We start from the raw sequence: 20,295 nt of genomic DNA, 5'->3' as shown, positions 1-20,295 counted from the left end.
CTAAAACAGCTCAATTAAGGCTTTTAATTGTCTCCTGCATCCCCTCTGTTGTCAGTCAGAGAATGACTTCAGGTGTATCTGAGCTTGACACCCCCATGTGCCTCACTTGGTAGCTCCCAAAGTTCAAAGGTCACCGGTTACCCATGGTTCCTCGCGGCGCATGCGCACCAGTCTAATTTTTTGAGCGATTCTGTCAACCCCCGGTGTTTCCAGCTCCTGAAAATGGGTTCTAAACGCGACAAGGAGCGTTTTAAGAACCGTACGCGGGCTTCTTCGAAGTCTTCAACTGCTGGGCGACACGCTAGAAGCGGCCGAGGAGGCTCGGAGCGGCGTTCCAGCGAGAGACGGCGCGAAGAAGACGGCGCTTCCCCGAGAAGCATGCGCCGACATGTGCGCCGGGGCGGGCGCCATGACAGTCGTCAGCCTTCTTCGTCACCTTCGATGCCGAGATTGAGCGCTGTTCGCGGTCTTTTGGTGGCTGCGGAAGTGCACCAACCGCCGAAGTCTCCCGCTCATGAAGAAGTAGAGCTGCCTTCTAACGTCGAAGTGAGCGAGGAGGAGAAGAATGGCGAAGAGACCGACGGCGGCGGTGACGGAAAGCGTAGGAAGGATGGCAACAATAATGGCGACATCCCGTCAGAGCCGGAGCTGGTTGATGCTAGCGGCGTACGTATTACTGCCTTGGAGAATAATTTTTCATTACTTTCAGAGAAGTTAGATGGGCTCCAAGAGCTGATGATGTCGCAGTTTTCGCAGCCGAAGAAACGGCGGTCTGCGTCTCCAACGGGGTCTGCGCCGGGGAAGCGGCGGCGGCGACATGACCGGCGGTCCCCAGCTCGAGTCGAGACGGAGGAAGAAAGTGTGTCGGACGTCTCGGAGGGCGGGCAGTCGGCATGGAAGCCGTTCGACCCGACAAACAAGACCGTCAAGCACCCTTGGGTTGCTGACGACAACGTGTTGGAGGAGACGGAGAAATACTTCAAGCACAGCAAGCAGTGTCGCGGGGCTGATCTAGAGGCTTGGCAACAGAAGTACAACTTGCCAGACAACGCCCCATCAACGATGGTTGTACCGGCCTTCAACGAGAACGTGTCCAGGGCCGTTCTGGAGAATGACAAGAAACAAGGTGATGTGATTGTTTCTCACGATAAATCTCTCAAGTCGGTGCATACCAATCTAGTGCAAGTTGGAACTCCATTGATCAATCTCTGGCAGTTAATCCAGCGTTCCAGTAAGGATAGTTTTGAGGAACTGCAACTGGACATGATAGATTGTGTTGGCACAGCTCTGTTACTCCTGGGTTCAGCCCATTCTCATCTAGCTTTCACACGCCGTTCTTTTATTGCCGAGTCTTCTCAGAAGACCTTCAGGGATCTGTTCCGCACCCCGTCAGAGGACAACAACTTCCTGTTCCCGCCTGATCTGGGAACTAAGGCAAAGGATTTGTCTTCGGAGAGCAAGGTGCTCTCTGGCATGCTGACACAGGCAGAGAAGAGGCAGACCAGCTCGAGACGAGGTGGTCGTCGTACCAACTACAGAACGGCAGGGGGCGGCAACAGAGGTTATCGCTACAACTACATGCCGAGGCCGAACTACAGTAGGCCAAACTACGGCGGGTCTCGCCAGTACTACAACAAGAGTTCGTCCCAGTCTTTTCAGAAGCAGGGGGACGGGAAGAAGTCAGACAAGTAGAAGTTTCATCCTTGACAAGAGAAGCACTTCGGCGTTCGACCGACCTTCAACCTGTACCCGACGACTCTCAGCTACTTCACGGGGGCAGGCTAGTCCACTTCCTGCAGCAGTGGAAGCAGGTGACTTCAGACCCCTGGATTCTACAATGCGTTACGGGGTACAGGTTGGAGTTTGCGACAACGCCGCCAGTACAACAGAGAATTCCACACTGCAGACCAAGAAGTCCAGAGCAGGTGGAAGTCCTCAGCGAGGAGGTAAGAACTCTACTTACCAAGGGTGCGATAGAGGAGGTTGTCTACAACCGCACCCAGTTTGTTTCAACTTTGTTCACAGTACCAAAGAAGACGGGAGGTTTGCGACCCGTTATCAACCTCAAGCCACTAAACAAGTTTCTACAGGTTCGACACTTCAAGATGGAGAGTCTAGCCATTCTGAAAGATCTCATCCAGCCAGGGGATTATATGGGAAAGATCGACCTGAGAGATGCGTATTTCACCATCCCAGTAGACGTGGGCAGCCGCAGATTCCTGACGTTCCAGTGGCGAGGTCGTCTGTACCAGTTCCGCTGCGTCCCGTTTGGGATGTCGAGCGCCCCAAGAGTGTTCACGAAGGTACTGAAGGTGCCCGTCGCACTTCTGAGAAGACGTGGTTTCCGTCTGATCGTCTACCTGGACGACATCCTGATGTTTGGCCGATCCAGAGAAGAGTGCAGAGAAGCACTGATGGCAGCGCTGGAAGTACTGTCACAGCTAGGCTTCGTTCCGAACAGAGAGAAGTCAGTGTTGGAGCCAACACAACGCATCACCTTCCTAGGGTCAGGCGTAGATTCGTCACGAATGGTAACTTTTCTTCCCGACAACAAGTTGCGGGAGTTACAACAGCTGGCGGACACTACCCTGTCTGCAGTCGTGCCCGTCTCAGCGAGAGAGTTGGCGAGTCTGATAGGGAAGCTGCAAGCCACAACAGGGTCAGTTTGGCACGCTCCACTTCACTTCAGAAGTCTTCAACGCCTGCTCATCACAGTTCTCCGAGTGACAAGAGGAGACTGGGGGCATCCAGTGCCGCTGACAGAGGCAACGCGAGAAGACTTAAGGTGGTGGAGAGACCTTCTTCCAGACCACAACAGCCGTCCAATCCTTTTGCCCACAGCGGACATGGTTGTGGAGACAGATGCGTCTACTGTCGGATGGGGCGGATTCTGCAACGGCATCCACACAGGAGGTCGCTGGTCTGCAGAGGAGAAGACAGCACACATAAACGTGTTGGAACTGCAGGCTGCATCCATGGCAGTTCAGGCTTTCTGCAGAGACATGGAAAGCGGACACATCAGAGTTCGCTCCGACAACTCTACGGTGGTGGCATATCTAAATCATCTGGGAGGCACAAGGTCTCTAGACTTGCTGAACGTGACCTTGGATCTGTGGCAGTGGTGCACAGACAGGAACCTGTCCATTTCAGCAGTGCACATCCCAGGCAAGGAGAATGTGCGAGCGGACTTCAGTTCTCGACATTTCTTCGTGGCCACAGAATGGACTCTGGACCGGCATACGTTCCTGAGTCTGCAGGCGAAGTTTCCACTACTCTCCAAGGGGGTGGATCTGTTCGCGTCCCGAACCAACCGTCAGCTACCTCAGTACGTTTCCTGGCACCCAGAGCCAGAAGCAGTGGGGACGGACGCCTTCACGGTGAGCTGGAGCAGGTGGGAACTGCCGTATGCCTTCCCTCCTTTCCTTCTGGTCGCACGGACACTCAGGAAGGTCCAGTTAGACGAGGCTCATCTGCTTCTCATAGCTCCGGTGTGGGAAACAGCTTGCTGGTATCCAGTTCTTCTAGAGATGTTGGTCGAGGAACCAGTTCTGTTACCTCGTCACAAGCACCTTCTCACGCAGCCGGAGTCCGGCAGAGCGCACCCAGAGGGGGACAAGCTTCGTCTAGCCGCATGGCATGTTTGCGGAGACAACATTCTGAGTACGGCATTTCGCCGGGAGTCAGTAAGATATTACTGGCCTCCTGGAGACCAGGCACACAGAAGCTCTACACAGCAGCCTGGGAAAAGTGGAACAGCTGGTGTGGTGAAAGGAACATTGATCCGGTTTCAGCACCTGTGAGTGAAGTTCTAGATTTTTTGCTGTCCTTATTTGACAAGGGTCTACAATATAGGACCTTGAATGTTTATAGGTCCGCCATTTCAACAACTCACCTTCCGGTGGAAGGTCTACCTTTAGGTTCTCATGCTTTAGTGAAAAGATTCATGAAAGGAGTGTTTGAACTACGACCAGCCTTACCGAAGTATCAGTATACTTGGGACGTGAGTAGAGTTCTAAGTTTATTAAAGTCCTGGTCACCGGCAAGAACTTTGTCGATCAAGCAACTTACTTTGAAATTGGTTATGCTGATAGCATTGGTGTCTGCAGGCAGGGAACAATCCCTCTCCTTGCTGGATGTTAGATACAAGAAGAAGACCTCGGATGGAGTATGTTTCACCATTAACAGGTTATCAAAGACTTCTAGGCCTGGCAGAGTGACACATGACATTGTTCTACCTAGTTTTCCACGGGACAAAAGAATTTGTCCTGTCTTTTATTTGAAGGAATATGTTTCTAGAACTAGAAGTTTTCGTTTGTGTGACAGTTTTTTGTTTCGGGCAATGGTGGAACCTCATCAGGCGGTTGGCTCTACCACCATTGCCCGGTGGCTAAAGTTAGTCCTCCAGGAGGCAGGGGTGGACACTAACAAGTTTACGGGCCACTCGACAAGGAGTGCAGCTGTCTCAGCTGCGGCATTAAGAGGAGTTTCAGCCAAGGACATAATGAAAATGGCAAACTGGTCTACTTCATCTACGTTCGAGAAGTTCTACAGGAAACCTGTCAAGTCTTGCAACTTTGGCCGTAAGATCCTGGCCTCAGGCTACGAAGTCACCTGAAGTCATTCTCTGACTGACAACAGAGGGGATGCAGGAGACAATTACAAATTGTACTAACCTGTGCAGGACAGGTGTAATTGTCCTTGCATCCCTCGTTGTCAGGCAGACGCGCACCCGGAGAGAGGCGGAATTCTACATGTTCCTGTGAAGTCCCTCCCAACACTACTTCGGCCAGGAGTTCTGCAAACAGTAGACTGGTGCGCATGCGCCGCGAGGAACCATGGGTAACCGGTGACCTTTGAACTTTGGGAGCTACCAAGTGAGGCACATGGGGGTGTCAAGCTCAGATACACCTGAAGTCATTCTCTGCCTGACAACGAGGGATGCAAGGACAATTACACCTGTCCTGCACAGGTTAGTACAATTTGTAATTTTCCTTGCAACAGGAAAGAATTGGGAAAACTTTAGTCAACATAATGAGAAATGGTGTAAGACCTTCTAACTGGTGTATCCTGTCCTGTAGCTGTCTGTTCTCCAGGCTGAGTCTCTCCTTCTCCTCCACCCACCCCGTGTCCTGCCCCTGTGTGCTCAGCGCTCGCTGCAGGTCCTCAATCTTAGCCTGGGCAGACAGCAGGTCATTCTGCAGCTGGGCTCGCATCTGGTTGCCATGGCAATAGAGAAAAGGATAAGTTTTGTTGGCAAGTATCAGAATTTCAATTGTGCAATAAGCATGTATTGCCCTCTAGCAGACCAGTACAGTATTGCAGACATTATCTCCAAGTGACAACAGCAGGCCTGAAAATGACAAAATAACACAATTGCAATGCCTTCTAGGAAACCCTACCTCAGCCCGGCACACCAAAGGTCCTCTAAAGGATGGATAAATTAATTTATAAGCATATTTGCACTTAGCTTTAATCAGCTGTCCACACTGTTGTTAACCATTGACCATCAGATCTTTCTGTTACATAAAGGTCTGAGGTTCACCTGATAGATATATAAAACAGCACAGCAGAGTTAGACAGTGGCAGCCTTACCTTCCCCTCCCTCTCCACATCTGTGGTAGCTGCCAGGTGCTCCTGCAGCAGCTGGAATGCCCTTTGCAGCTGCAGGTGCTCCTGAGTCAGCTGCTGCATGGACGCCTCCAGCTTGTCCTTTTCAGGCTAAACAAGCAGACAAGAACAATTGAAGGCGAACGAACATCTAATGATATTACATTTTGTTCATTTACATGTAACTCTTATTCCATATAAACTCTGATTCAACTAAAACACCTCTGTTCAATATACAGGCATGTTGAGAAAACAAAGCATGCTTCTGTCATCTGTACTTTACATTACAGTAACCATTGGCCTTCAAAACACCTGCACACCTCATCAATTAACCCATGATTATACCCCTGGTTAATGCACCCTCCTTGACACCAAAATCTGTGTTTTTCATTGTGACTTACTGTCTCTGAACCAAAGACTGAACTCTGCAAAGATAACAGTGACACATCGGTTATGGTGCTGTGCTAGATACTTATAACTGTGTATTACTCTGAGTGTATACTTCAATAGTGCAACATCTGCATCAGGTTCCCTTTAGTTAGGTATAATCTGTGTCTTTATAGCTGGGTTAACTGCCCTTCCACGTAACACATTGTCACCAACTACAACAGTCACAACACCTAGATACACCTGAGACCAGTTTTAGCACCTGGCCTCCTGTGACAAAGTTTAGTTTATGGGACTTGCAGAGTTTCCCCAGATGCTGAGGGAAACGTGGGGATCTCCTGTGTACGTGTTGTCTCTTCTGGACAGCCATGCAGTAAGCAACATAAGAATACTTATCTCAACATTTGTCATGTAAAACAACATGTGGCATTGCATATCTTTCTTACAAGGGACAATCTTATTTGTAGTGAACCAAAGAAGCAACTTTCTTGATTTCATTCTGGACTGTTGGAAATACCATGCTAATTTTGCAGATCCAGCTTCTTTATAGTCATCATTTTGCTATGGCTTAAAAATGTGACACTGATTCAGAAGCAAATATCATTTGTACTTTACTGTACTTACATCTTCAGAGAAAGAGATGTCCAGTTCAGAATTGGTGTCAACAGAGAAGGAGGACTCTGAATCCCAGGACACGCTGGCCTCCTCGTCATAACCAAAGTACGTCTCCACCACACCACGGGACTGGGGATGGAGAGGTGGGAGTATTGTTAGGATCAGTCTGACACACATTGTAGAGGTGACAGTCAGTATTGTATTTGCAAAAGAGTGCAAGCCAAGGTTATTGATTCAGATACAAATGTACTCATTCGTGCAAAGCTTTGTTGTCACTTCATTCTAAGCTAGAAGAAAGCAACATAAAGACTGAGTAAAACACAGTAGTGGCAAAATATTGGACATTCTGAAACATGGGGCATTTCAAAAACTTACAAATAAGCTTACAAACCAACGGGTTATCGATTTAAATACATCATTGTGTTTTCATAACAGTCTGCCTTCAGTGGCTACGAGTAAAATGTACACCAGGGGTTCATTCATGTCTCCCTTGGGAATTTCAGTACAGAGGACTAATAGGTTGCCCGGTGTCGTTCATGGCCCGTTGCTTGCCCGCTATATCGAGCTGCGATGTTTTCGTCAAACCTTACATTACGGAAGTGGTCAATTAAGTCCAGGTCCTGCTGTGGTCTGCTATCCCGAGCTGCGATGTTTTCGTCAACCCTTACGTTACGGAAGCCTGTCCGCTATCTCGAGCTGCGATTTTTTAGTCAACCCTTACGTTACGGAAGCCTGCCCGCTATCTCGAGCTGCGATGTTTTCGTCAACCCTTACGTTACGGAAGCCTGTCCGCTATCTCGAGCTGCGATTTTTTGTCAACCCTTACGTTACGGAAGCCTGTCCGCTATCTCGAGCTGCGATTTTTTAGTCAACCCTTACGTTACGGAAGCCTGTCCGCTATCTCAAGCTGCGATTTTTTTAGTCAACCCTTACGTTACGGAAGCCTGTCCGCTATCTCGAGCTGCCATTTTTTTTGTCAACCCTTACGTTACGGAAGCCTGTCCGCTATCTCGAGCTGCGATCTTTTTTGTCAACCCTTACGTTACGGAAGCCAGTTCAAGCCAGTTGCGTGTCCGCTATCTCGAGCTGTGGTTCTGTGTGGCTACCACGGCGTTCCAAGCTGTATAAAGTGACGTCCCCTCTGGCGTTATCACGTCTGCGTTGCACCCAGTTTGGTGCTGTTTCGTGTGTGAGGTTGACGATTTTGAAAATGACCACCAAAATCGACTTCATTTGTTAGGTAGTGATTTTTGGCCATCAGAAGGAGAACCAATATTCCGACATTCAAAATGTTGTGCAGAACTTTGGGAGCTTACATGTCCAATTTTCCTCTAAAGAACGCTGTGAAGGGGAAGAAACGTGAGGCCGGCGAGCCCACAGCTGGAAAAATCCGGCTGTTGGGAGAATTTAGCAGTCATCAGTACACAAGCTGTCACCGAGCTTCTGTTAAGCAAAGTTCTCGTAAAAATATTACATATAGCATAATCTAAAACATTTCGAAAAAATGTTTCTCTGGTAAAATGTGTAGTATGACCTTCGAGTTTACACTTGGAAGCACATTTGCTCAACACGTGCCAAGCCAGGCGTGCATGATGCTCAGTGGGGCATTCTCCAACGATTCTGGTAAACATGAACTAAAAGAATCACACCGGGCTGTGTCTCCTTAACAGATTATAGGACTGGTATTAAACGCTCCATTTTTTGATATTTTCGTGTCTTTATATAGACTGTTTCGATATTCGTTGGGGCCCTGAGTGTTTGGATTTTGCGTATAATTGACCACTTCCGTCAACGGGCCACACAGGACCACTTCCGTAACGTTTGACGAAAAGATCGCAGCTCGAGATAGCGGACACGCAACTGGCTTGAACTGGCTTCCGTAACGTAAGGGTTGACTAAAAAATCGCAGCTAGACATAGCGGACAGGCTTCCGTAACGTAAGGGTTGACTAAAAAATCGCAGCTCGAGATAGCGGACAGGCTTCCGTAACGTAAGGGTTGACTAAAAAATCGCAGCTCGAGATAGCGGACAGGCTTCCGTAACGTAAGGGTTGACGACAAAATCGCAGCTCGAGATAGCGGACAGGCTTCCGTAACGTAAGGGTTGACTAAAAAATCGCAGCTCGAGATACCGGACAGGCTTCCGTAACGTAAGGGTTGACGACAAAATCGCAGCTCGAGATAGCGGACAGGCTTCCGTAACGTAAGGGTTGACTAAAAAATCGCAGCTCGAGATAGCGGACAGGCTTCCGTAACGTAAGGGTTGACGACAAAATCGCAGCTCGAGATAGCGGCCAGACTTCCGTAACGTAAGGGTTGACGACAAAATCGCAGCTCGTAACGTAAGGTGGAAAAACTTGGTTGCGTGTGTCTTGTGTCTTGTTAAGAAGGACCACCCGTGCTAATGCCGTTATGTAAGGTTTGCTTGAGACTCGGTGTCCCTCTTGTGTCAGGATGACGTGTGTTGATGGAAAATGTGTATACTGTCCCAGCCCAGACAACATGAAATTCAAGTACCTGATTGGCATGTAGAATTGTACGGTGGATTGTGTTGCAAAAATCGGTGAATTCCCTTGGGTGCAATATCATTCTACGTTAGGTCTTCTGTTAGGTTTGGAAATGCCCCATGTTTCACAATGTCCAATTTCTTGCCATGTATAGTAAAACAAGACTTGAAGAACAAGTTCACAAAAACTTAGACTGTTGTTGTACCTTGGCTCCTTTCTTCCTGGGACTGGGGAGTTTGGATTTCTTTTTCCTGAGTGAAACCAGCTCTCTCCTTTTCTCACTGTCCTGTTATAGTGACACAGTAAGACTGTCAATACAGCTCTGCAAAATCAATATTTGGGTGACAAAGTGCACAGGAGACTAACTGTAATATTTTATGTCAGTCATGATGGCCTTGCTTTACATTACACATTTATGTCTTAAAAATGTATGATATAATAGAATGATAGAATCTATCTTCTTTTCTCTGTGATTTTTTAAAGGTTGTTTTGATGTTGAATTTCAGCTGTGGTTATCATACATGCACATAATGATTGTACATTTCGTTTGGATATTTGCCTGTTGGTAGAAATATGACAATGTAGTACATTGTAATAAGTACAAAATGTGTATCATAGCATTATCCAGAGCTTATTTATTGTGTTGCTAGGAATTTCATTTCCAGGGTCGTGTTCAATACCACACATTTGTTTGCACTATCAAACAACATCCAAGCAGTTCTCTACTATTCAAACTGTATATGATGTATCTTTCAGTGTTTGTTAACTGTGTTGTTTGTACCCTTACAGCTATGTGTCTCTTGAGGTCTGTGATGGTGCTCTTCAGCTGCTCCAGGTCGTCAGTGGGCAGGCTGGACTGAGAGTTGGTCCGGCTGCGGGTGGCCGCCTCCTTACGTAACCGTGTGTCAACTATGTCCAGCTGTTCTCTCTGTAGGGAGATAAAGTCACATCTCAGATATAGAACATTGTATAATTTGCATTCAGTGAAACAGATCAAGTTGAGGAATGCTAATCACCTTATGACCAACAGTCTTTTAATAGAGAGGGGAAAGATAATAAAACAAATTAAAGAAACCTGAACGGTTAAAAGTCCAAGGATCTATGTCAGGGATTTTCACTTACCAGTCTGCGGTTCTCCTCATCTTTCCTCTTGACCGTCCCCGCCAGCTCGTCCAGTTTTCTCTCCAGACGCTGGTTCTTGTCCACCAGTGGCCGCACCTGACTCTCCAGATCCTTTACCTGTTTTGCCTTTAGAAGGGAAGACTGGGTGTCATATAAACCGACAAGGTACAGACCTAGGCATGATAAACTATCTTGATTTTAGATTTACCATGATGGTGAATACAAATCCATTTTCAGACATCACAGTAGCATGGCTGGGTCTATGTTGTAGGCACAACTTCTACAATCTGCATACAAGGTACCAGTTTTGGGGATGACATGGCTGCATTCTTTCAGCCACTTTGGTTAACTGCCAAAACAACCATTGGCGGTGGTGATTAAAGTACAATTAAAGTCAGTAATTAGATGGTATACTGTATCCAGACTGGACTTATCAGGGAAGCTTTGCTGTCTAAAAGCCACTTACTGGTCTTGTATGAAGTTTCAGGTTGTATTACCAGTAGTATAGTTGTCACAATCAAAACTTTCAGTTGGTAGTTTTGAAAGATTTCACATTTTTTCCTAAATAGGAATGGCTTGTGAACTTTTTTGCCCCACAAGGAAGTTGAAACAATCAGTCTTGACTATTATAATCATTAGGTTAGTGTGTTAATAGTTTCAAGCAATTTGTGAGGAATAGTTATGATCACCAACTCACCATAGTGGTCTTGTCACCCTCAAGTTTCCAAATCTTTCTCATCTGATCTTTCTCCTCTACAGATCCCTGGAATATATGACAGGACAAGTCGGAATTAGCGCCAAGCAACCATGACTCCATGACACAACTTTCAACGTATGACTGTAGCATGTGTATCGATACACAGCAGAACAAGAAAATCTTGTCACAAACAGATTGATGCTACACGAATATGCTAATATAACATAATACAAACATGGAAGTGGCACAATAACTGTAACACTATGCAGCAACAAGACTAGCTAGGTGTGGACTACACTTTCATAACGTTATAAAGTGCGTTCTATAGAAAAAAGATGAGCAAAGCAGAACTTACATATCTGATAGGTCTCCAATATCCATGGTAAGACTTCAGGGAAATTTCATTAACCCATTAGTCAACTGATTCTTTTAAGACTGACTCAGAATTTTGGTCTCACGAAGGAGTGTGAACAGAAAAGGACTTCATTGTGCCATCTCCCCGATACTTGTTTGTCCAGTTTTTAAGTAGTAACACAATACCCCAGAGGGCTTTCACAAAGATTAAGCTATAATCATACCCCTGTAACGGTTCTTTAACTCTTTTTATACCCTACTTAAGAGATATTTTTCTCTCATTAATGTCAGTCAAATAATCTAAAAGATTTGACATCAACATTTGAAAAGACTGTGTATAAACTAGGCATTGCTTTTTTCTGCAAAAAAATTATGCAAAGGTCACTATGTAGAAGGAATGAAGAATTCCATGGGTTCACATGACTACTTCTGTTGGGACCAAAGAAATGGCCAAATTTTTACTTTCTACATTGTTTTCAACCACGATAATGCAATTGTAGAATTCTATATCACACATTCACTTTCAATATAACAACTGAGTGACCTGACTGACCTCCACAGACCCTGCCCTTCTCCTGGGTGAGGTTGTCCTGTCAGGTGAGGTACTGCCCAGCTGCATCTGTCTCTCCATCTCCTCTCTCTCCACCCGCAGCCTCTCAGCCTGCCCTGCCTGGCTGTCCAGGTCCTTCTCCAGCTGTTCTATCACATGTTCTCTGCTCTTCATCTCAGTCATCTGGAGAAACACAAAACAGTGTGGGTTGACATACCAGTGGTTGAGTATAAGTTGTAATGTTACTTGGTAATTAGTTCATCGTCTGGGTGGGAAATTACACTAAAATAAAACAAGTAGACCCAAAACTAGACAAAAAGGACCACAAATGCTTACCATGCTTGTACACACATGTATGTACACACCTGTATGTGACAGACCCTTCAGGACAACATATTTGCAAATCACTTGAGCTCAGGCATGGGTCAGGAAACAATAGGAAAACTGAAAGGAGTTTGCTACAAAGGCATTGCCGAACGACTGGAAAAATAAGTTAGCACGTTAAGGAAAACAGGGCTTATTTATCTTTCTTAATTGGTGTCGAGGCATGTTAAAAGCTTATACATAAACAACTTTTTAGCCTGGCAAAGTAACCGCTTTTATTATCAGCATATTTCTTCTACTGAATATCATTAAAGAAAGATAATAAAACAGGTACTACAGAACATGGTGTTAAGAAACTGTGAAGTGACCTCCCAGCCTTGTAACCTATATTTGCACAGTTTTACAGAAACGACCACTCACAATAATCACAAAACACCTAATCTCCTTTCATTGTTGCGCTCTGAAAGCCTAGAGTAGCCTGGGTGTTGGGTACACACAGCGGTGTTTGACCTCGCCAGACTTTTGTGCTTAAATCTGTATTTAAACTGCTGCCGCCTACGTTTTACTCACCATATCAATCTGTAAGGGTGAGCTTTCACCTGTTGGGGACAGGTGAGGCATGTTAACACGCTTGACAACACAGAAATGGCGGCGTACTTGCTAGGGTTTCAGTAGCAAGGTGGCTTATGTTACACGCAGGAATGGGTTCACAGCATCAGCTGTTAAACACTGAGATTTTTTTCATGCTGTCTGGCTAATCAGTTAACAGATGGGAGACAACATTGCATAATCGCTTCAAAAATCTGAGTTGACATGTAGCCAAAAGTTAAGGATTATTTAAGGTCATAAATCTTTTTTACGATTCATGTCTTTTATCTTACAAAATCCTCATCTTCCCACTCTTTATACCAGAATGAGGAAAATCTCGTAGTGTGAATAACTGGTTTCTACATACTCCATTTTCCTGCTCGACAGCATGCTATCAGCGCTTATTAGGTCAGTCAACAACACTCGACTCTGTGAGTCTGTTGTTGCTCGGAGCTCTGTAAAGACCCCTCAGCTATAGGCAGTGTTGTTATTGTCCCCTCAAGCCTCTCCTGCTATACAGACCTCGCACACCACACACTACAGGTGTCAGGTGTTCTGTGGACTCAGCACAAACCAGACTTTTAACTTAAAACCACTTTGATCTTCACAAGTTGTTGTAATCCAGTTTTGTTGGCGTACCTCGGAAGGAAGTGAGCATTTCTCTTCTTTACTACAGGACCACAGAATCTGAGCAGGCTGGCAAGACAAACTTTGCATCCAGCAACAAGTGCCTAGGTGGTTCTGAAGATTATAAAGTATCATCACATTGGCAAACTATTTCAATCAGTTATACATGTAGTCAGTTACCAGTCCAGTACTGTACAACCAAAACAAAGAGGCAAGCAATTTTGACTACATTTACGTGTACATTGTACATGAAGCCTCTCAGACTGTGAAGTACATAAAACTTTGAATTACATTTCCTGGAGATAATTTTTACCAGTGACATACATTTAGATCACCTTATATTATAATAAGTACAATATAATCTGATAGTTTAAGGAGACACCATAAAACATATAAAAACAGTGTTCTATCACAACCATATATAACTATGTTGTGCCCTTTAAAATCATAAAACATTGAATCATAATACCTTGAACCCCCATATGCTTGTGTCTAACTCTTATTGAAGAAGAACACAGCTGACAGCCCCATGACAGCTTGCCTGTATACTACCAACAAAGGTCTATTCAAACACAAAAGGCTACATGTCATCCAAGCCTTCTGAGACTGTATTGGATATACTTTGGCCTTGGACCCATTCCAACTAACTCAACACCACTTGTTTATCACAGCAGTCATGACGTGTGTTTATGTACTTTGGACAGGATATAAACCATTGGTATGTCTATCTATAAAATGAAGAAAGACAACTTAGAAATCTGCAAATCTCAGTTATGAGTTGAGACCGACACCTGTAATACAAAAGCAGGTGCCCACATTGGAGACTATTAATTATACATGAGACCAGCATGCAATTAGGGAAGAATGGGTTGCGGCCTCCATAAATCTGACTTTATTACTCAGGTAAACACAGGAGTTAGACAGGTAGAAGATGAAGGGTCCTAAAACATGCAAGTTGGAACACAGGTCAACAATTTGTAATACAACACCTATTTGTCTTTTGTGTATGCATAGGTCACAAGCATTTATAAACAGGTCACAAGAAACTTAAAGGCAGGACAGTGAAGTTTTCCATGTTTTAAGTTATCTTTGTGCCCTATGCAAAAGTTATGAGTATTCAATAGTGTAAGAATTAGAATTTAGACACAATAACATGCAAATCTCAACTTGGTAAGTCAGGAAGAGACTGGTTTTTACCTTATCCTTTTAAAGCAAAGAAATTATGGCAAAGAACTAGAAGCTAATATTGTTTGTTGTATAAAACATATACAAAGTACAAGCATGGTGAAATACAGTCACAGGTCAAACTAATCAATACTAAATTGAATGTTTCTCAGCTGTTAAGTCTATCTTCAATGAACACACTATATAAGTATGTACACAATATTAGATTCTTGTGTAAAAACTTACCGGAAATGACCATACACAGTATTTTTCTTGAAGTTGATCGACAATCAGACAAGACGTGTCCCCATAGTTTACATGACTTAATTCTGTTAATGTGACAAGGTCCAACTGTTTGAAAGTACTCTGACTCTGTCTTGGACTTTACCCAGCACAGATGACAGGTAGATTAACGAGTCAAAGGGAAAGGGTTCACAGGTCAATGACAACTTTTAGCAAAAGAATTCTGAATTGAGGAAATGGGGTTTACTCCATACAATAAATGTAGCTTTTGTACAATATTAGATGGACTATATTTTACCAGTTGGATTTATAGATCTACATATTATTTGCCCATTTGATTGTTGGACATAAACTATAGATGCCATGGATCATTATCATATCAATTCTATACTACTCTGCTTTGCCCTGAACTACATTGTACTCACTCCACAACAATAACAGCTGTCCCCTCCAGGGCTTGTTTATAATCACCATGACAACAAACTGATTTTCTGGTTGGGTACACCATGTAATGAATTCCCTACTACCTACTGAGACACATTTTAGCATTACAAACTAAAGAGCTATAAGTTCAAACCAATTTCACATACAAAAGAAAATACTGTTTGACCCTCATGATAGCACATAGCTATTATAGTGATGTACTGTGATTGTAAATAGGTCATTGTGGGTCATCTCTTTTGGTTTCCATAGTACTATAGTACTATTTCTGCATAAGAACAAGGCTTACTGTCCTTCCCCAATTTTTGTTGACCTACAAACCTTTTGAATTCATAATCGTACTTTACAATGCTCCCAAATCTCCCAACAAAGTGAGGGATTTCAACATGCAGCACTGAGTGACTTTGAAGTCTCAGACATCATAGTACATTTCCATAATTCCACCCCTTGGATCTACTATGGGATTAGGAGGTAATACCACTTTGATAACTTAATGGTCCTTAAGAACTGTCTTGTAATATTGAAACCTGTCCAACAAGTTTGTCTAAGGGGAACCTTTGCAGAATCTAATTTAAAAAAAAAATGAATATGCAAACAAGCAAGCAATTGAAAAGTGTAGCCATGTTCTGGCTGTAACACATCACTGACAGGCAGACAAGAGAGACTGAATTATTTGACAAGTCTCTACAGTACCAGACTTCTACAAAAGGCCAGTTGGTCACAGTTGCCCCAATTGACTAGTAATATTAGTAGTGAAATTCAAGCATTCCTATTGAAATATAACAGTGCCAAGCAAGTAGTCATTCCATTGCAACACATGATCATGCCAAGAAATCATACATGACACAACTTTCATTCAGTTATCTCTCTAGTGGAAAATTAGAAAGGCACAAGTTACCCTGATCTGCAACAGCCCACCTCAAGCACGTAAAAATGGTTTGTAACTGTCCCCCAGCTGACAATACATTAACTATCTCTGTGCTGCCTAATCCCATAACCAATACAAATGTGGTGCCAACCGGGCACCTTAGCCAACTGAGGGTTGATCTACGCTCCTGTAACAGCTTCCTGCCTTTTCTTTGCTGATCCGCCTTTTTACCCAGGGAAACAGGGCCCTATTCAGTAGGATGGCAGTACGACAAGTCACATAACAGGAGAGGACAATGGAACAGAATACCATGTACACAACAACAGCATCGCCTTATCATCTACATGTATGTGCCGCTTACATAGAGCATCGGAATGTCCTCAGCCTCAATACATCAAGTCAGGTGTTTATTTTCCCTGGGTATGGTAGAGATTGGATGGTGAGGTTTCTATCTGAGAAAATATTAAATTTCTAAGAGCTATTTTCTGTTTGAATCCATACTTATTGACCCACCTATTCCACATCAAATCACACAAGTGTTTGCAACAGGTGAAAGGTCAAAGGTTGGAACAGATAAATCCATTACTTACTATCTCTACATCCAGCCCTAGCAAACCCTTGACCTGTTCAAAACCTAAGACACTAAAATGTCAAAGCAGATCTCTTCAAGTACAAATTGCTCCTACAAGTAAATGAGGTCAAACAGATGTACCGGCAGGACACATTCTTGTATAAGTACATGTACAATATTGCTACAAAATTCCTGGACAGCCGATCCTATCAATATGATTTACAGTGAGGATTGTAATTAAGAATGTACCTCTACATTTTACTCCTTTTCACCCATATCTCTGATGACTATTGATACCCCTGGATAAAACTGCAGCTTGATAAGGTGTCCCTTGCTACAAATGGGATTTACAATCTAATGTTGGATCTCAGTTACATGTGGCAAGTCAAGCATGGCCCTCTCCTGCTACTGTGGTGCAAAACAACATAGCCTGATCTAAAGTTGAAGAAGCACTTACCTTACCCCAGAATGTGTGCTTAAATGCATAGTTCCCTGCCATGATAAAGACCTCTATCTCTGTCCCTGAAGTTAAGACCCTGAGCCTTGGCTGTGCCTACAGCTATTTACAGTGACTGGCATAGACGTACAGCAGTTGCTATGGTGACCATAAGCCTATCATTACCAGGCTAATTACCATGATACACCTGACCTCTTCCTCAGACAGCTTCTCACAGCAATTAGTAACCATGGTTACAGCAACAGGAATGCAGGACTGATTGATATCTGAACTGAAATAAGCTTTTAGCTAGGAAATGGCAGAAGGTATTTTCATGAATGATTTGGGAATGAGGTCAGGACACTTTGCCAACATAGCACAAGTTCAATCTTGTCACCTGGTTACAGCGGAAGTCATTGGTGAGGGCAATGCAATAACATGCCTTAGTGCATGTTCAAAGTCCTCCAAACTCACCAGTCTGCGGACTTGTTGGTCTGCCTCCTTCCTGAGCTTGGCTGCTTGCTGCTGTAGCTGGTCGTGAGCCTGCCTGAGTTCTCCAGCCTTCTGTCTGTCAGCTGCAGTCATCGAGCTCAGCTCCCCCTCAAGCTTCTTCTTGGCTTCCTTTAAGGAGGTGATCTCCTGTTGCAGTCGAGACTTCTCTGCTTCTACGTTGCTGTTTAACCTAATGTAGCACAGGAATGCAAAAGTTATCTTAATCCAATTTTCCATCTTATTTTCATGGCATGCATAGAATTTGATTAAATGATCATGCCAGGGTTACATGTCATTAGAACATTTGAAGACTGACAAAACCTTAATGTGAACTGAATACAATGAAAAGCTATTGACTTCAGAAAAGTTATAAGTAAGACTCACCTGTCAGTGTTTGCTCCCCCCTTCTGAGCAGCGTTCAGACGAGTCTGCAGCTCTAACTTTTCTCTGTTAAACATGACCTGCATCTGTCTCATCTCATTTTCCTTCTGTCTTAATATCTTCTGGACCTCTGCATTGTGCTCCTTGTTCAAAGATTCCCGTAGTTTGGCAAGCTCCTGCTCTTTCTCCAGCTGAAGCTGATTTTTCACAGCTTCTACCTTCATGGACACATTCTTTTGTTCCTGGTCCCGTAGATCTTTTATCTTTGCAAACTGGTCACGGTGCATGTGTCTTATGACACCACGTTCACGTTCCAGGTCGGCCTTTAAGCTGGTATTCTCTATCTGTAAGATGTCCAGAGAGTTGCGCAGGGAAGCAATGGTCATCTCTGTGGGGGACGGGAGGCTGCTACCGGTGAAGGCCATGATGGAAGGTTGGGTTGTTGACTGGACGGATTTTTGAAGACGCTTTCAATCAACCAATATTTATCTGTGGACAAAACAACACAGACAGTCAATGCTGGAAAATATTGCTTCTCATTTCATAACTTTATAACTAGCAAAAAAAAAAATAAAGATGACAGAAAGGTACATAAAATTGATGATGACGACATAAAATTGCATATGAAGATGACATTGTCCATTCATACATTTTACATACAACAATAAAAGTTAACGTTACTTCATCAGCCCTTTCCCCTTACATATACATTTTTCACACCAGAAAAATAGTCGGAGACATAATCATACATTATACATTTGTATGCCACTAGCTGTGCTGGTATAACATGGGGATATTTTAATAATGATATTAAAATGATCTGATGCAGTATTCCCTAGAATATTGCTTTTGTTTCACATCAAACAAAGGGCAAACCAACTGCAAAACATTGTCTGGAAGTATGGATTGCATTTTTTTTCAAATTCTGTCATTGATGAATCTCATACTAACATACCAGACCAAGAGAATATTGTCAATTCACCCCTGATGAGACCCGATTTATTTTCAATCACATTTAATAACTTCCATTACAACTGTTTGACAACTGATTTGGGACTATTTTCTTTGAATTGATGCTAGGCCCACATTGTCCCAACATTGTCTGCTGCCTATTGTACAGGAGTGTCCCATGTGGATTCACTATTTACATATCAATTGCCTGTCCCAATCAACTTTTACTGTTAGTTGTACAAGTGTTGACAAGCCACCTAATTGATAGCCACTCCAGACAATGTGTATCTACCAAAATTGAACATCTTTTTTAAGATATGGAAGGAATTTACAGTGCAATCCAAGTAGATGGCACACGAAAAAGTGCACTTCCCTTGGCAATAGGTCAAGGACAGGTGAAACACCTTGCAAAGCTCAAATGCATTGATACTTACAAAAATTGTACCTTCGAAAAAAACAACAACACTAACAGTAATCTAGTAAATGGTAATGCCTATTGTAAACATGCCCCCTTTGCTTGATTGAGTTCCATAATTACTGACAAATGAAACAATTTCGCTGTTATAACAAGACGTTATCCCGCTATCCTATCGGCTTCTCCGTTACGCCCCAGGCTAAGATATGTCAGGTAAACAGGTGAATGGTAATAAACTAATGGTTCCATCAAATCTTAGGCTATTCTTGCTGATGAGTGAAAAAAAGCAGAATCTATGCGTGATAAGATAATTTCAATAATTGTAGCTTTAGCCTTTGGAAGAATATTTTGAAGAAATCGCGATTATCACACATCGGTGCCCCCCTCCCCCCTACGAAAATTTGACAGACGACGCTTCGTTGTTTTATCAGAAACACATCCACGTGCTAAACTAAACGTTCGCTTGATACGTTAAGTTAGACAAAAATTGGTCATAACTCGATAACTCTGAAATAACGAGCATGTCTTTTTGGGAAAACGGTTACGTGTTTGTCAATATGTGTGGTACGAAGATACACAAACAACGCATCATCGGTCTGTGCCGATTCTTGAAGACAACAAACTCAGGGACTGAGGATCAAATCCCCCGCCACTGCGCTAGGACCAACCCCTCCTTCTACAAACTCACAAACAGCGCCATGGTGCCAAGATCTACGTACCTGGAACAGTTTTTCCTATCATGTGTCTCGGCAAGGCAGCTAGCGGCAAGATTTGGTGCCATACTGGGCCGACAGGACTCCCAAACCTTCCTCAAATCTCCCCCGTAAAGTTTACATTCCTGACGCGTCACCCCGGAGGTACGGTAATTTAACCCTCCTCCGCCTACGCGAAAGAGTGCCGCCACCCATCTCGGTTTTCAACAGGAAACGAAAACAATACGCTTCATTTGCAACCCA

The 20,295-nt window shown here is 43.9% G+C and overlaps 1 protein-coding gene across 12 annotated transcripts in view; it reads right to left on the bottom strand.

Moving 5' to 3' along the window:
• LOC118414457 (centrosome-associated protein CEP250-like) overlaps positions 1-20,295 on the bottom strand; it is a 47,379-nt gene extending 27,084 nt beyond the window's left edge. For 6 of the 12 annotated variants that reach the window (XM_035818498.1, XM_035818504.1, XM_035818501.1 and 3 more), the window contains exons 1-12: positions 20,059-20,292; positions 17,977-18,462; positions 17,575-17,782; positions 11,842-12,021; positions 10,935-11,000; positions 10,238-10,363; positions 9,903-10,043; positions 9,321-9,401; positions 6,619-6,738; positions 6,009-6,032; positions 5,593-5,718; positions 5,051-5,213 (exon numbers count right to left, since the gene is read on the bottom strand). In XM_035818498.1, coding sequence (XP_035674391.1) covers positions 5,051-5,213; positions 5,593-5,718; positions 6,009-6,032; positions 6,619-6,738; positions 9,321-9,401; positions 9,903-10,043; positions 10,238-10,363; positions 10,935-11,000; positions 11,842-12,021; positions 17,575-17,782; positions 17,977-18,398 — 1,657 coding nt within the window. In that variant the 5' untranslated portion in view covers positions 18,399-18,462; positions 20,059-20,292. Of the gene's footprint in view, positions 1-5,050; positions 5,214-5,592; positions 5,719-6,008; positions 6,033-6,618; positions 6,739-9,320; positions 9,402-9,902; positions 10,044-10,237; positions 10,364-10,934; positions 11,001-11,841; positions 12,022-14,787; positions 14,922-17,574; positions 17,783-17,976; positions 18,463-20,058 lie in introns of those variants that run through there. The other 6 variants (XM_035818508.1, XM_035818507.1, XM_035818499.1 and 3 more) reach the window with 5 other exon arrangements.

Source organism: Branchiostoma floridae, chromosome 4 (genome assembly GCF_000003815.2).
Source record: "Branchiostoma floridae strain S238N-H82 chromosome 4, Bfl_VNyyK, whole genome shotgun sequence".
In the NCBI taxonomy this organism is placed as follows: domain Eukaryota; kingdom Metazoa; phylum Chordata; class Leptocardii; order Amphioxiformes; family Branchiostomatidae; genus Branchiostoma; species Branchiostoma floridae.
The sequence above is the reverse complement of the archived record's forward strand: the minus strand, read 5'-3'. Positions and strand labels throughout refer to the sequence as shown.